At 41.0% G+C, this 15322-nt stretch overlaps 1 protein-coding gene across 2 annotated transcripts; it reads left to right on the top strand.

Annotated features, from left to right (window-relative positions):
* The first annotated feature begins 1498 nt into the window (after positions 1 to 1498).
* On the top strand, positions 1499 to 13905 carry dhfr (dihydrofolate reductase). Of its 2 annotated transcripts, none has more exons than XM_085367932.1 (6): positions 1499 to 1599; positions 2070 to 2119; positions 10788 to 10893; positions 11093 to 11216; positions 11460 to 11575; positions 13801 to 13905. In XM_085367932.1, the coding sequence occupies exons 1-6, from the start codon at positions 1508 to 1510 to the stop codon at positions 13880 to 13882; spliced, it is 570 nt and encodes a 189-aa protein (XP_085224058.1). In that variant the 5' UTR covers positions 1499 to 1507; the 3' UTR covers positions 13883 to 13905. The 2 variants fall into 2 exon arrangements, with proteins under 2 accessions (XP_085224058.1, XP_085224057.1); XM_085367931.1 differs by having other exon boundaries at positions 1508 to 1599; positions 11078 to 11216.
* Positions 13906 to 15322: the final 1417 nt, after the last annotated feature.

Genomic DNA, 15322 nt, shown 5'->3' with positions numbered 1-15322 from the left:
ATTCTCCTCTTGTAAAGGTGTGAATGCCAAGATTGGGTCTCTTTTTCAAGAGTCACTTATCTCTGTTCCTCCATCCATTTAATTCTGGACTCATTTTGTCAGGACACTGACTGGAAAAAGGTTTGGTCTTTGTAACAAAAAATCCTCCTTACTAACAAAATGAGATTTAATTTAAGCTAATTCATAGATTTTACCCTGTTAAAAGCTTCCTTTAAAAATATAAGTGACATAGACACATTTTGCGCCTTTTGTAAGATTGTCCCAGAGACCTGCTCGCATTTACTTTTGGCTGTGTACCTTTACTCAGATTTTATGGAGAGATATCACTAGTTGCATCTCTTACAGCATCTTATCAAAATTTGTACCATGTTTTTATTGTAATCAAAACACGTTTTTATTTGGTTATACTGACTCTAGTGAGCTTTTTACCTCATGAATCTGATTTTACTCCTCGCCAAATACCGCATCCATAAATTCAATTCAATTTCAATTCAGTCTTTATTGACAGACTTTATTTCCATAGTTAAAAGGATGGCTCACTGTCGGATCTGTGTGTGCTAAAATTATACTGTTTCTAGAGCCGTCCAGTCGTTCTCTAAAAGTGAACTTTAAATTCCGTAAAAGTCCAAATACCCACAGCTACAAACATCTGACTGGCACTAGACCCTCTAGGTATCCTAAGAAGGATTCTCCTTGCATCATTATATGCAACATGCAGCTTCTGCATGCTACATTGTTTGTAAGATGACCACAAGCGGGCAGTATATGGCGGTGCGCTTTAAACCCACTTTAACTGGAAGTGAAGAAAAGCTGAATTTGCGTACAATAGTATTTTCCTGCACAGAGTTTACACCGTTGTCGCTATATATCATCATCATCATCATCATCACTTATTTGATCAGTAAGGGGGTAAAGGGGGTAGGAACCGTAGAAGTGTAAACTACTCCTTTTCGAGCACACACATTCTATAGACATAAATATATACATGAAAATTTGATGATTTTTAAGTTTTGTTTTGTTTTTCTTTTTTCTCTTGTTATTTCAGTTATATTTGCATGTTCGAAATAAAATTCTATTCTATTCTAATAATAAAGTGAAAGATGTATTTCACCATTAAATGTAAGTTCTCAAACAAGAAACCGTACTTCTCCCCTTTCAGGAAAGAATTAGATCTCTGACTACAATTTGTTCCTCTCACAACAAGAAAGCTTTAAAAACCAAAAATATTTGTAATATTTTTAATCTCTTTAATTATTCGGCGTCAAAGCATCTCTCGCTTTTGTCCCCCTTTTAACCTGTATTTCTATCCTATTTGTTTAATTATACATACTGTTCCACTGTATTATAATTTTGCACTACAATAATACATTGTGTTCTCCATGTATTATGCTTGCTGTTGTTAAAAAAGGTTTCTGTTGAAATAAAGTTGGAGAAAAAAAAGAGAAGCAATCGTCGTCATTTCCGGCGTTTCTGTGGCGGGAGTGTACAGTGTCAGTCCACGGTAACGATGGCCCGCGTTTTGAACGCCATTGTGGCCGTGTGCCCTGACCGGGGAATCGGCAACAAGGGAAACCTGCCATGGCACCCCATTAGGCTCAGGTCAGTCCCGCCGGCCGATGTTTCTGTATCTCTTATGTCGAGTATCTGTGTTTATATTGATTAATCGACAGGATTTCTGAAATGAACCGTTTTGTATGGCACTGTACATCGGCTGTGCTACATTTTTAATCACTGTACATATCTTCAGACAATCAATATGCTTTGGCTAGATCTCTGGTGAAGAAAACATTTTTAATATCTTATCTGGGTAATGGACGTGTACAAGTGACTTTGGCAAAACCTGACAGCAGCTTCTACACTGTGACAGAAATGTTGTTTCTGGCTCAAAGTGACTTAATATCATTCATGAGAAGTCTGAGATGTGTTTGGCGGATTATAGGCCAACAATTCATTCACAACAGTTTAAATATGGGACATTTGTTGGTACAAGCTAAGTCTAACCTAAGGTCAAGCGAGCTGATGTAGCGACGTTAAAATGTACATCTGTAAACATACATGTTCTTTTACAGTAAGGAATTCGCACATTTCCGAAAGATGACAGCAACTCCGTCAGTGAAAGGTAACTCATCTCCACCTTGTCTTTGCTTAGTCACAGGTCAAAGTTCTCTGAGTGACCTAACTTAAACATGAACATAAAGCAACAAGTGTGCTGCTTGTATCGAAGGGCCAGGGTTGAATAGAATAGAATAATTCTTTAATTGTCCCACAAGGGGAAATTTGGGCTACGTCCACACGTACCCGGGTATTTTTGAAAACGGAAAATCTCCGTTTTCAAAAATACCCGGGTACGTGTGGACGTAACCTTGGTTGTAACAGCAGCAAGAAAAACACATATACAAACAATGCTGCTTGGCTACAAACTTTCCTGATACCAACTTACAGTGTCCTATCTCTTTAAGACTGCACCTTACTCCACCCTTACCCTGTCCCTCCCTCTTCTTGAGGTAGGCCTACATGTCTACCACAGCTATTTCAATCTTCTTCTTTTTTCTTTGCAAAATTCACCAAGATTCGTCCTTCTGGATTTCTCTGCTTAACATCAAATCAAATCACTTTTATTGTCACATCACATGTGCAGGTACATTGGTACAGCACATGTGAGTGAAATTCTTGTGTGCAAGCTTCACAAGCAACAGAGTTGTGCAAAATACAATAATGTAAACAAGCAAAATACAAGAATGGCTACATCTGAAACTAATAAATATATGTACAATATATAATAGTATATGCATTTCTGGATGTGTATACTAAATATTTTTCAGTCTCCTGAGAAAGAAGAGGTGCTGCTGCGCCTTCTTCACTGTTTTGTTTGTGTGTACTGACCACGTAAGATCCTCAGCCAGGTGTACGCCAAGGAACCGGAAGCTGCTCACTCTCTCCACAGCAGCGCCGCTGATGGTGATGGGGGTGTGTACTTCTCTGCACCTCCGGAAGTCCACTATCAACTCCTTTGTCTTTGCGACGTTGAGGGTGAGATGGTTGTCTTGACACCAGTGGGTCAGGGCGCTGACCTCCTCCCTGTAAGCTGTCTCATCACTGTTGGTGATAAGACCCACCACTGTAGTGTCGTCCGCAAACTTCACAATGATGTTGGAGTTGTTAGTGGCTGTGCAGTCGTAGGTGTAGAGTGAGTACAGGAGAGGGCTCAGTACACACCCCTGTGGAGCACCAGTGTTCAGTGTGATGGGGGATGAGGTGATGCTGCCCAGTCTGACCACTTGGCGTATGTCAGACAGGAAGCTAAGGATCCAGCTGCAGAGGGAGCTGCTCAGTCCTAGATCCTGCAGTTTCCTGTCCAGCTTCGAGGGAACGATGGTGTTGAATGCTGAGCTGTAATCTACAAACAGCATTCTCACATACGTGTCTCTCTTCTCCAGGTGTGACAGGGCAGTGTGTAGTGTCAGGGCTATGGCATCATCAGTGGACCTGTTGTGGCGGTATGCGAACTGTAGAGGGTCCAGTGAGTCGGGTAGTGCAGAGCAGATGAAGTCCCTGACCAGCTTCTCGAAGCATTTGCTTACGATGGGGGTCAGGGCTACAGGTCGCCAGTCGTTCAATGAAGAGATGGTGGAGGATTTGGGTACAGGGACGATGGTGGCCATTTTGAAGCAGGCTGGGACTACAGACAGAGAGAGGGAAAGGTTGAAGATGTGCGTGAACACTCCAGCCAGCTGAGCCGCGCATGACTTGAGGACGCGGCCGGGAATCCCGTCCGGACCAGTAGCTTTGCGTGCGTTCACCTTCCTGAAGCACCTCCGCACATCCTCCTCAGACACAGTGTGCGCACTGACGTCATCCGCGGTGCGCACACTGTCCGGTCTCATGGTGTTCGCTGTGTCGAATCTAGCATAGAATACGTTTAGATCCTCACACAGAGAGGCCGTGGTCTGCGGTGTGCTGGTTTTCCCTCTAAAGTCTGTGATCGTGTTTAGTCCCTGCCACATACTCCGAGGGTTGTCAAACTGTTGCTCCACCCTGTCCCTGTACTCACGTTTGGCTGCTTTGATCGTCTTCCGGAGTTGGTAATGTGCGTGTTTGTAGTCCGATGTGTTCGCGGAGGCAAAGGCGGTGCTCCGCGAACATCTCCGTTAATCCAGGGTTTTTGATTTGGGAAGGATTTAACTGTTCTGGATGGGACGACATCTTCCACGCATTTCCTGATAAATCCGCAGACTGAGTCTGTGTATTCATCAATGTCCCTAGCAGCCACGTGAAACATTTCCCAGTCCGCGTGATCAAAACAGTCCCACAGCGCAGACTCCGATCATACTAATCCAACACCTACTAGTTACCTGTTATTTTACCTACATGTTGGTGAAAGAACACGACTTGGTGTTGGTGCTGTCTATGGTAGAGTATCACTCCCTGCTCCTGTTACTATGAATGATGGTGTTTTTGTATAACTTATCTGTTACAATGGCCTATAATTTTAATAAAAAGCTCACACACGCCAAAGCACATAATTCGATTCACCCACTAATTATATTCGCAGTATTCATTCAGTGTGTCTTTCTGGATTTGCTAGCTTAGTTTAGCTCGTAGCCAGATCTCTAGCAACATGGCCTCTCCACCCGTCCCTCCTGCACTTTCCTGCTCAGTGTGTCAGAAGTTTAGTTACTCCTCTGCCTCCTTTAGTAATAATGATACTTGTACCTGTAGTCAGTGCGACCGAAGCCACCCTCATGTGTTGAGGAGCAAACTCTGGTTGTTGGCAATACTGTTTTGAAACGTAAAAATAATAAACGTGATAACCTCAAATTACAGAAAAAAACCCATCTAGATAGTGACTATAAAAACGATTGACCAAGTTACAGATATTGCAGCTCATTTATTTAACTTTTTCTTTGGTGTGTGGGGAGACATACATGGTGTGCCCATCAAAAGTCCCACGGCTGTCTGCATGAATTATGAGCAGGGCTGAGATTTCGGCTCCCACATACCGATGGACAATTAATAACTGACTTATGAAATTAATCGTGGGACAGATATAATTGTGTCAAACAAAAATGGGCCAGATGTGACCCGCGAGCCATGCATTTGACACTCCTGTTCTGGATCTTGTATCTGGCACATATGGCATAGAAACTGAACACTTAAGAGTATTTCCTGACTGTTTTCCTACTTTTGTCTAATCCTTTCCTAATAACATTTAAATTAATGGATTACACAGCACATCAGAGTAAAATAATCTATGGGATAATCGATAATTACTTGATTACTAAAATAGCTGATAGCTGCAGCCCTACAGCTACCTGAATGCTACTCTGTTTTTGTTGTCAAAAATTTTTATTGAGAATTCCTTAATCATGAATATGCATATTGTCATGACCATTGATCAAAAACTGATCAATGACCTTGAGTACCATTCACAGAGAGTTGGGGAATGGGTGCAATCATAGCATTGTAAGATGTTGAAAGTAAGATTTACCATCTTACTTTCAACATCTTACAATGCTTTGATTGCACCTCATGGTTTATTTCACTCACTGCTCAATGACGAAGTTTACGTCACTGGGATCCAAGCAGATTTGTGGAAAGTGTGACATTCCTTTTTTTTTTTTTTTTTGCAACATCCACATAAACTAAACAACATGGTAAATAATGTAATGTGTTTTACACTATCATTGTGAAACTACATATTTTGGAGAGTAGTATATATCGAAAAGTAATTCACTGTGTATCATAACACACTCCAATTCAACAGATGTAGCTCAGGATTTTAGCACAGATTTACCTCTGTCCAGACCCATCATAATTATGTCATTATGTCAAACCCATACTTTGGGTTTTGTGAAAAAACAGAAGCTTGTCAGAAGTTGGTTGTTATTATTATTAATTATTAATGGCCCGCTTGTATGTGGGAGCTGAATCTTCAGCCCTGCTGAGAATCTATGCAGGTAGGGGTGGGACTTTATTTTGATGGGGCACACTATGTGGCCAGTCACATGAAAAGACAGACTGGGACCATACCATCATACCAATTCTTGATTTAACAGGGAGCATATGAAGGGAAGCCAATATAGGAGAAATATGTTCTCTCTTTTTTAGTCCCTGTCAATAAAGTGCTTTGAGTGCTCAGAAGAGTAGAAAAGTGCTATATATGAACCAGTCCATTTACCATTTACTCTTGCTGTAGCATTTTGGATTAACTGAAGACTTCTCCAGGAGTTTTTAAGACATCCTGATAATAATAAAATACAGTAGTCCAGCCTAGAAGTAATAAATGCATGAACTAGTTTTTCAGCATCACTCCGAGACAGGATATTTCTAATTTTAGGGATTTTGTGCAAATGGAAAAAAGCAGTCGTATATATGTTTAGTATGTGTGTTTGAAGGACATATACTGGTCAAAAAAATGGTTCCTCACAGTGTTACTGGATGCTGAGATAATGACATCCAGAGTAAGAATCTGGTGAGATACCATATTTTGAAGATTTTCAGGGCCGAGTACAATGACCTCAGTTATATCTGAATTTAGAAGTAGAAAATTAGAAAGCATCCAGGTCTTTGTCTTTAAGACATTCCTGTAGTTTAACTAATTGGTGTTGCTTCATGGATAGATAAAGTTGGGTGTCATCTGCATAGCAGTGAAAATGTATCCAATCCCTTCTGAAGATACTGCCAAAGAGAAGCATGTATAATGTAAATAGAATTGGTCCTAGCACGGAACCCTATGGAACTCCATAGTTAACCTGTGTGTGAAGAGGACTCTCCATTTACATGAACAAATTGAACTCTTTTAGATAGATATGATACAAACCACTGTTGGACAGTACCTGTAATACGTGTACTGCATGCTTTAATAGGATATTATGGTCAGGGTTTTGGGTGGATAATGGGAGGAGAGAAGCTGCAGAGAGGCATGTAAGACATCTCTGCTTCCTCCTCCCAACTCCGGATAATCACATTTTGGGGTGGTTTAATAAATTTGGCCAGATTTCTAGAAATGAGAGCTGCTCCATCCAAAGTGGGATGGATGCCATCTCTCTTAACAAGTCCAGGTTGGCTCCAGAAAGTTTCCCAATTATCTATAAAGTAGGGGTGCAACAATACACAAAATTCACGGTTCGGTTCGATACTTTGGTGTCACGGTTCGATATTTTTTCGATACAAAAAAAATGTTCATGCCTTTTTAATTTGTCATTTATTAAACTTATAAATATATATTTTAACTCAAAAGTACAGTTTTTAAATTTAATGTTGCTGAAACAAAAGTAATTAAAAAAATAAATATATCTCAGGGCTCTCAAAATTTCAAAATCTCTGGTAGCCCTTCGGGCATTTTTTGGTAGCCCAAAATAAATGTAAGTAGCCCGAATAAAAAGAGAGAGCAATTTTGTGATTGATGTTTTGTTTCCTTTACAATATTATACATTAAAGTATAATATTGTAAAGGAAACAAAACATCAGTCAAAAAATTGTTGAAAAACAAATTACAACATTGTATAAAAATTACAATCATCAACTCAAATACTTGGTTCTAATTGAACAGAAATTTCTATGAACTTGTAAGAACTGTGTAGGACATGGAATCAGTCTGTGTCAGATCCTGAATTTGAAATTTCCACTGAAGTCACGGGTAAGAGGCAAGTGGAACCAAGATCTAGGCCATTTGCTTTTTGAAGTTTGCAAAGACTGCTAAATTTTGCCAGTGGTAGTTCACTCTTTGCAACATAGTACGCTGTTCTAAACAGATTTTTCAGGTTTATTTTTAGTATGTTATTTGCAATTGGTGTTTGTTCTGGGAAAGATATTGTAGACTGAGCAATAATGCATTTCTTGCATTTCTCATGGGTTCTAATGGGGGCCTTTCTTAAAATGACTGGTCCCAGTAACAAAGGCGCTTGTCGACTCAGGAATCGAGAGAAAACCAACAACACACTCGGCAGAACATTATGTTATTTACACGGGTGCACATAAGTGGTCCGCATGTGCGCATTCGCTGTCAAAATAAAAGACGCGCACCAGATAAGAAGTTGCAACGCGCGTTTGTGTCCATATAAAAGGCACTGTTTTTGTCCGCTAGAGTGGGATTTTCACGGCACATTCTGCACCACATCTCTGTGCGTTCATCATTTGTTTGAAGCCAGCTCACCTCCTGCAACCACTTTTCCGAGAATACGTGCTGTTTTTATGGTTCGGACTCCTTCTGACATTTTGGAGGTGGAGGAACACCAAAGTAATTGCTTAAAGGATTTTGTTTCTTCGACATCTTTAAGAGTTCTAAACAAATGTCTGTCCTCCTCCAGAAAATCTTATGTATGCAAACACGCGGTTTTTTTTGTTTTTTTGGGTTTTTTTGGACAGCGAATGCGCACCTGCGGACCACTTATGTGCAGCCCCGGTTATTTAGCTTGTCGTATTGCAGCCACAGAAATTCTTTTGTCCATGAAACCATAAAACTGCACTTTCTTTTTGCCTTATAGTCTGATTTGTCATAACTTTTCCGTTTTGTGGTAAGCTTTTCTTTGGCTGTCACTTCTTTACCCTGACCTGTCTTATTTGGCTCAGCAGAACTAAAATATATATCCTGCTGCTTTTACACACGCACTCACATAACGCTCAGCGATTCTCTGCGCGATCAACCTCTCACATGTTTAAGCTGCGGGAGATTTCACTTGTCATGTTTGCATAGTAAGCGAACGATTGATAAGACGATGTCAGAGGAATTGGTGCGCAAATTATCATCACTCACCAATCAGTACTGTCGCTCTCTATACACAGTTTGCGCGATTGCAAAGTGAAAGCAAAAAACAAGCGCAAATTCAAACGCGATTTCAATATAATAATAATAATAATAATAATAATGGATACTTTATTGATCCCCATGGGGAAATTACTTGTTTTTCTCTGCATTTGACCCATTCACTCAGTGAAGCAGTGGGCAGCCCACTAAGCAGGCGCCCGGGGAGCAGTGTGTAGGGACGGTACCTTGCTCAGGGGTACCTCAGGGTAGCCGTTAAGTGGATTCGAACCGCCGACCTTCCGATCATGGGGCGACCACTTTACCTACTGAGCTATCCCTGCCCCCCAATATGTCACATATTGACAGTGGCTCACCGATGCCAATGACATAATTACCCAGCTACATTTCCGAAAGAATGCAAAAGCATTGACATATATTTTTCCTTCAATAGCCCGACGGGCAGGGCAGAGATAGATTTTGGTAGCCCGACTGGAAAAATCGCTAGCCCCAGGACGTCGGGCTAGCGATTTTGCAAGCCCTGTATCTGATTGAGGAATCACTCATCTTTGGAAAAGGGTTTATTACAGAGAAATGGCTCTTTCCAAAATAAAAGCAATACTATCCGCTTCTTCTGGGCTATATTCTCAGCAGCATATTGTAGCGGGTCAGGGCTGTTCGGGGTTCTGTTTGTACAGTTATGTTTTGTTTATGTTGCCATAGTGACGGGTGACGCCCTCTTGCTGCAACGGTGTGTCCTTCCGGGGTCAGAGGGTGCCCTGTGTGTTGTTGTTGTTGCTGTGCGGTTGCCGCGCTGAGCAGTTAGCTAGCGGCAGTGTTCTTCTGCAGATGTCAATAAATGGCTGTGCTCCCTGGCTAGCTCACGGGAAGCAAGACCAAACGACACCTCCGTCTCCTCCTTGTCTGAGCTCGCCACAATATTAAACATATCAGGTCCCCGGAGAATCATGTGCTAACGGCTGTCTAAATGACTCTGGTAAAGTTTGTAGCATGCATGCTTGTTGTTTTTGTCTGCTTCCACTTGATTTTGCACTAGGATGATGTCGGCGTAAATGTGCAGTCATATTCGTTGTGTTCCCACTAGTGCTGTCAGCGTTAATCTCGTTGAAATGACGTTAACGCCACAACACGGCAAATCTCCGTTAATGAGCTACCGCGGATCACCCCGTGCGTGGGGCTAGACGGCCAACATGTTAACGAGCTAACTGCGCTAACACACTAGTTCCCACCCATGTAATTGAGCATTGCGTGGCACATCCAACATACTGTTTTACTTTTGTCCATGACGCGCTTACCTTCAGGGTCATACGTCACATGAAAACCAAAATAATTCCAAACGCCAGATCTGAATGAGGGTGGGGGAGGTTCAATTTGCCATGTTGCAAGGAGCGCTTAACTTCTGTCTCGCTAGCTTGCCCTGCGCTCTTCCTTCTGACAATGCTGTCTGTGTTGAACGCTCAGTGGATCTGCGCTCGACAGTGCAGCCTAGGCGGAGTAGTCGAACGCAGATTCACTGAGCGCTCAAAATAAATTACAAATTTTGTATTGTTCGATACATATGCGTACCGAACCGAAAGCACTGTATCGAACGGTTCAATATCGATACGAGTATCATTGCACCCCTACTATAAAGCCCACATCATTTTTTTGGACACCACTCAGACAGCCAGCAATTTAAGGAGAACATGCAGCTAAACATGTCACTCCTGATTGAGGAGAGGACCGGAGAAAAAAGACAAAACAAAAGACTGGGTGGTCAGCTACCAGGACTTTTTCTGTAATTTTACACATTTATTTCTTACAATTTAAGTCTGAAGAGTTCTGACAAATTTCAGTTACATATTTAACTTAATTACACAGACACAAAGTGGAGTTTCACTTGTTCGTCCCACTTAAGATCAAAATGGGCGGTATGTGGCCTGTGACATAAAAGGAGTTTGACACTCCATGCACTGGAGATTGCACGCTAAAACATGTGATAATAATAATTGATTAAATGAATTCAAAACCTGTCTTTGTGCAGGCAAGCAGAATGTGGTGATCATGGGCAAGAAGACGTGGTACTCCATCCCAGAGAAGAACAGACCTCTGAGCAACAGAGTCAACATTGTCCTCAGCAGGAAGTGCAAGTATTTGTCACACACAGTGCCATTTCACGGTGTCACGTTTTATCATAATGCCCAGTGTGCAGTGCATTGACTTCCTGCGTGTCTGTGTGAGTGTGTGTGTGTGTGTGGGGGGGATATTTTATTACTCAGTGCAGAGTTTTGCTACACAAAGTATTGCCCTGTTCTAACTGACATGCTGTAACTGGTCATTCTGGTCCAGAGTGCCCCCTGCAGGAGCACACTACTTGGCGTCAGACTTCAGCTCAGCCCTCAGGCTAATCGAAACAGAACTGGCTGATCAGGCCGATCAGGTCTGGGTTATAGGGGGCAGTTCTCTCTACAAGGTATGTTTGTATTCACTTCCACTTTTTTTTAGAGTCAGAAATTGGTCATTTTGAATTAACCAAAAAAGAGTAGGCCAGGCTAACTGATTACATATTAATAGTCAGCTGGACTCTAAATAGTTACTCCAAAGTGGTTTTTACTGTCACACTGGTGACTGCTACTATTGATGGTTATATAGTGAAGCACTTCAAGAGAAGCTGCAACTACACACCTTTCTCTTTAATTATGTTTTGATCATCCAGGAGATGATGGGGAGCACGGGAATGAGAAGACTGTTTGTCACTCAAATTCTGAAGCAGTTTCAGTGCGACACATTCTTACCTGAGATCAGTCTGGACAAATATCGTCTGCTGCCAGAGTAAGACCATCACACATGCTTGGCACTAGTTTATGCATATTTGTCACACATTTCAAATCATTAAACAGAACTAAAATACCCCTGAGTCACACTAATTGTCGGGAATCCTCGAAGAACAGGCCGAGGAGTTTCCCTGATGCTTAGCTTTGTCCACCCTAGCTGGAAAATCCAGAAAACTGTTTTATTTCTTATTTATCGTCCACCAGGCCCTTACTCGAAGAAGTCGTACCATTAATTAATGCTTCAATTAATATTAATATGATCAACTTATCTCTATTAATTGGCTACGTACCACAGGCTGTCGAGCTGGCAGTAGCAATCACCTGACCCATCTGTCAGCTAATTATAGGCCATTTTCCAACCTTTGTTTTTTCTCAAAGGTTCTTGAAAGAGTAGTTGTCAAACAGTCAGTCAGGTTTCAGAGCTCATCACAGCACAGAAACAGCTTTAGTGAAGGGAAAATGATCTTCTTATGGCCTCTGTCAGTTTACTTGTCTCTGTGCTTATCCTTATATTTTATTACAGTGGTTAGAGCAGGGGTGGGCAATTCAAGGCCTCGAGGGCCGGTGTCCTGCAGGTTTTAAATCTCACCTTGGGTCAACACACCTGAATCAACCGATTCGTTCGTTACCAGCCCTCTGGAGAACTTCAGGACATGTTGAGGAGCTAATGTAGCCATTTAAATCAGCTGTGTTGGATCAAGGACACATCTAAAACCTGCAGGGACACTGGCCCTCGAGGCCTGGAGTTGCCCACCCCTGGGTTAGAGCATGCTGATAGGTAAGGTGATGCACTGCAGTTGTTTGAAACATATCTATCTAACAGTCTCCAGTTTGTTTGTTTGTATTGAGAGTCCTCTTCACACACTTAATTACTTGTGTGTAAAGAGGATAATTTTGGGAGTTCTACTGGATTCTGTGCTAGGACCAATTCTGTTTACACTATGCTTATGCACTATCATTAAAAGGCATAGCAAACGTTTTCACTTCTATGCAGATGATATCCAACTTTTTCAATCCATAAAGCCAGATAACACACACCAATTAATTAAACTTCAGTGATGTCTTAAAGAAATAAAGACATGGATGATCTCTAATTTACTCCTTCTAAAATCAGATAAAACTAAGGTTATTGAACTCGGCCCTGAAAATCTTTGAAATATAGTACTGAATGGGAAGTAGAGACTTCAGCTTCCAGGCCCCTCTTCTGTGGAACCAGGTCTCATTTTGAATATTTTTGCATATAGATTGGATCAGGTGACCCTGAATCCTCCTTTAGTTACGCTGCAATAGGTCTAGGCTGCTGGGGGATTCCCATGATGGACAGAGTGTTTCCCTTTCACTCACTATGTGTTTATACACCACTCTGCATTTAATGATTAGTTATTATTAATCTCTGGCTCTCTTCCACAGTGTGTCGTTGTCCTGTCTTCCTCCCCTCACCCCCAACAGGTCGCAACAGATGGCTGCCCCTCCCTGAGCCTGGTTCTGCCAGAGGTTTCTTCCTGTTAAAAAGGAGTTTTTCCTTCCCACTCTTGCTAAAGTGTTTGCTCAAATGGGGTCATCTGATTGTTTTCTCTATTTTCTTTGTATTATTGTAGGGTCTTTACCTTATAATATAAAGCTTGAGGTAACTGTTGCTTGGAGTTGGCACTACCATGAGCCACTGATATTTGGAAGTTTTACTGTATTCCACCAGAATCCCATTTGTCCCATTGTGGGCCAGTGCATGAAATTCTTGTATCTTTGCAAGTTCTATAATGGAGCCGTGTGACTATTTTTGTCCATGCAAGTGTCGAGAGGGAGTATCTGACACTACACAAAAAATAATAATGCAGTGCAGTGCATCATCGCAGTACAATTTTTTTTATATGGAAAATAATTTGTTTGATCCTCTACACCGGGCATTTTGTATAGGGTCACATCAGCCGTGGCAGTTCATCATGGAAAAACAACTAATCAACACATTTCAACTTTATAGTCAAAATACTATTTCAAGAATTATCTCAAAATTTGTACCTCCTTCTCAAAATGATCAATAGCTCTAATACTCCTTGGTACACACATAACAAAGTAAGGAAAATGTTGAAGGTTGATTATATAATAAAGTGTTATGTGAATGATGTTGAAATTGGGTATTTGAATGTGAAATAATGCACTTGCCTCTAAACTTCATTTGTAGATGAATCAAGATGCATTAAAGGTTAAAGATCATTTCTCCTACAGGTTTCCAGATGTACCACATGAGCTGCAGGAGGAGAATGGGATTCAGTACCGATTTGAAGTCTATGAGAGCATCCAGGAATGATGAGGCAACGCAGAAATCAAAAAAGTTGATGTGATTTGTAAATGATCACCATTATGTAAATGCTGGACTTATTGTTTGGAACAGACGGCGGAAAACAAAAACAAACCTGTGTTAAGTAGTACTGGAATTGACCCACCACACTTCACAGGTGTGATGGAAGTGATGCTGGGACTAGATCTAGTTTGATTTGAGTTTGTTCAGTTTTGTTTTCTTCAAGTAATGAATGATCTTAGAAAAGGAAGAGGTATGTAAAGGTGTAGTCTCTGATCTCTTTTCTCATAAATGTGTCACAGCAAAGTAAACAAAATAAAGTGCAACTGTGGCTTCTGGAAAGTCACTTGTTTAATTTATTTATTATTTTGTCCTCTTTCCTTTTGCAATCAGAATTTTGATCTGAATGCACAGTGGTGACGAACACATTTTGCTTTTGCAAGAACAATTGTCAATTTTAAACAACACCTTATACATTTTTGATTACCATTTGGGGGATACAGAGATTTTGTTACCCAAGTAGCTTTTTATAGATTGTGTTGACTGGGATTAAATTTTTCCTGTACGATGGATTTCAGTTGCTGATATTCAAGGAATTTACTGTTGCTAATTCTATAGTTATTCAAATGAAATACATTTGAAATCTTGTATAAGATGTTCTAGATTTTTTTTTTTATCCCTTTCACCAAGCTGAATGCCAAGCGTGAACAACAAATTGATTCACTGATCTACATCATCAGTTTTATTTTATATTACCTTTTTGACAAAAGCTACAAAATGGATGGCTACAACAGCTAAGTTTGCTTCTTAAGCACTATATGTTCACTAATAAGGGTAGGATAAAGCTGTCATTGGAAAAAAGATGTTGATAGCTACCATAGAAAATTAGTTAGAGAAGCTTTGAGATGCATGTTTTGGAGACCTAGAGTACTTTTGCCCCTTTTCTCATAGATTTACATACAATCAAAAGTGTCTCTGAAATCACAGGAGTCACCCTCTGCTGGCTATTAAAAGAATGTTGGTTCAAGGATTGTTAACTTGGTAAACTTTTATTAGAGTGTTAAATGGCTGCAAAGTAAAGTCTACAAGGTTTCCCACTCTGACAGCTTTCAGCTGATACAAACGACCAGGCAATCGACCTCCAGTACCTGCTGGGACAAAACTGCCCCCACCCCTCTATTCAAGGCATTTCATGAATAAAAGGGAGAGAAAATTGAGTAGTGTAGAGTAAGGGTTCCCCATAGAGGGCCTTCTTTACCTGTACAAATGCCAGCTGGTACTGCTCCATTCACTGGACAAGATCCTTGGCACCTTTTGGTCAGGTCTGACCACAAACCAGTGGTAGTAACTGGCAAGCCCCAAGACCAGCCTCACCTCTTTTTTTTTTTGTTTTAGGAATGTACTTACCAGTTACTGTACCTCCATCCATCCAATCCAAGAAAATTTGCC

The sequence above is a fragment of the Diplotaxodon limnothrissa genome, linkage group LG12 (genome assembly GCF_057381915.1).
Source record: "Diplotaxodon limnothrissa isolate DT_005_m linkage group LG12, D_limnothrissa_male_GT1.1, whole genome shotgun sequence".
Classification (NCBI taxonomy): domain Eukaryota; kingdom Metazoa; phylum Chordata; class Actinopteri; order Cichliformes; family Cichlidae; genus Diplotaxodon; species Diplotaxodon limnothrissa.
The sequence above is the reverse complement of the archived record's forward strand: the minus strand, read 5'-3'. Positions and strand labels throughout refer to the sequence as shown.

Coding starts and splice junctions, on each gene's coding strand:
- dhfr (XM_085367931.1), top strand. CDS start 1,508: ATGGCCCGCGTTTTGAACGCCATTGTGGCCGTGTGCCCTGACCGGGGA. Junction 1,600..2,069: donor TGGCACCCCATTAGGCTCAG/GTCAGTCCCGCC, acceptor GTTCTTTTACAG/TAAGGAATTCGCACATTTCC. Junction 10,894..11,077: donor GTCCTCAGCAGGAAGTGCAA/GTATTTGTCACA, acceptor ATGCTGTAACTG/GTCATTCTGGTCCAGAGTGC.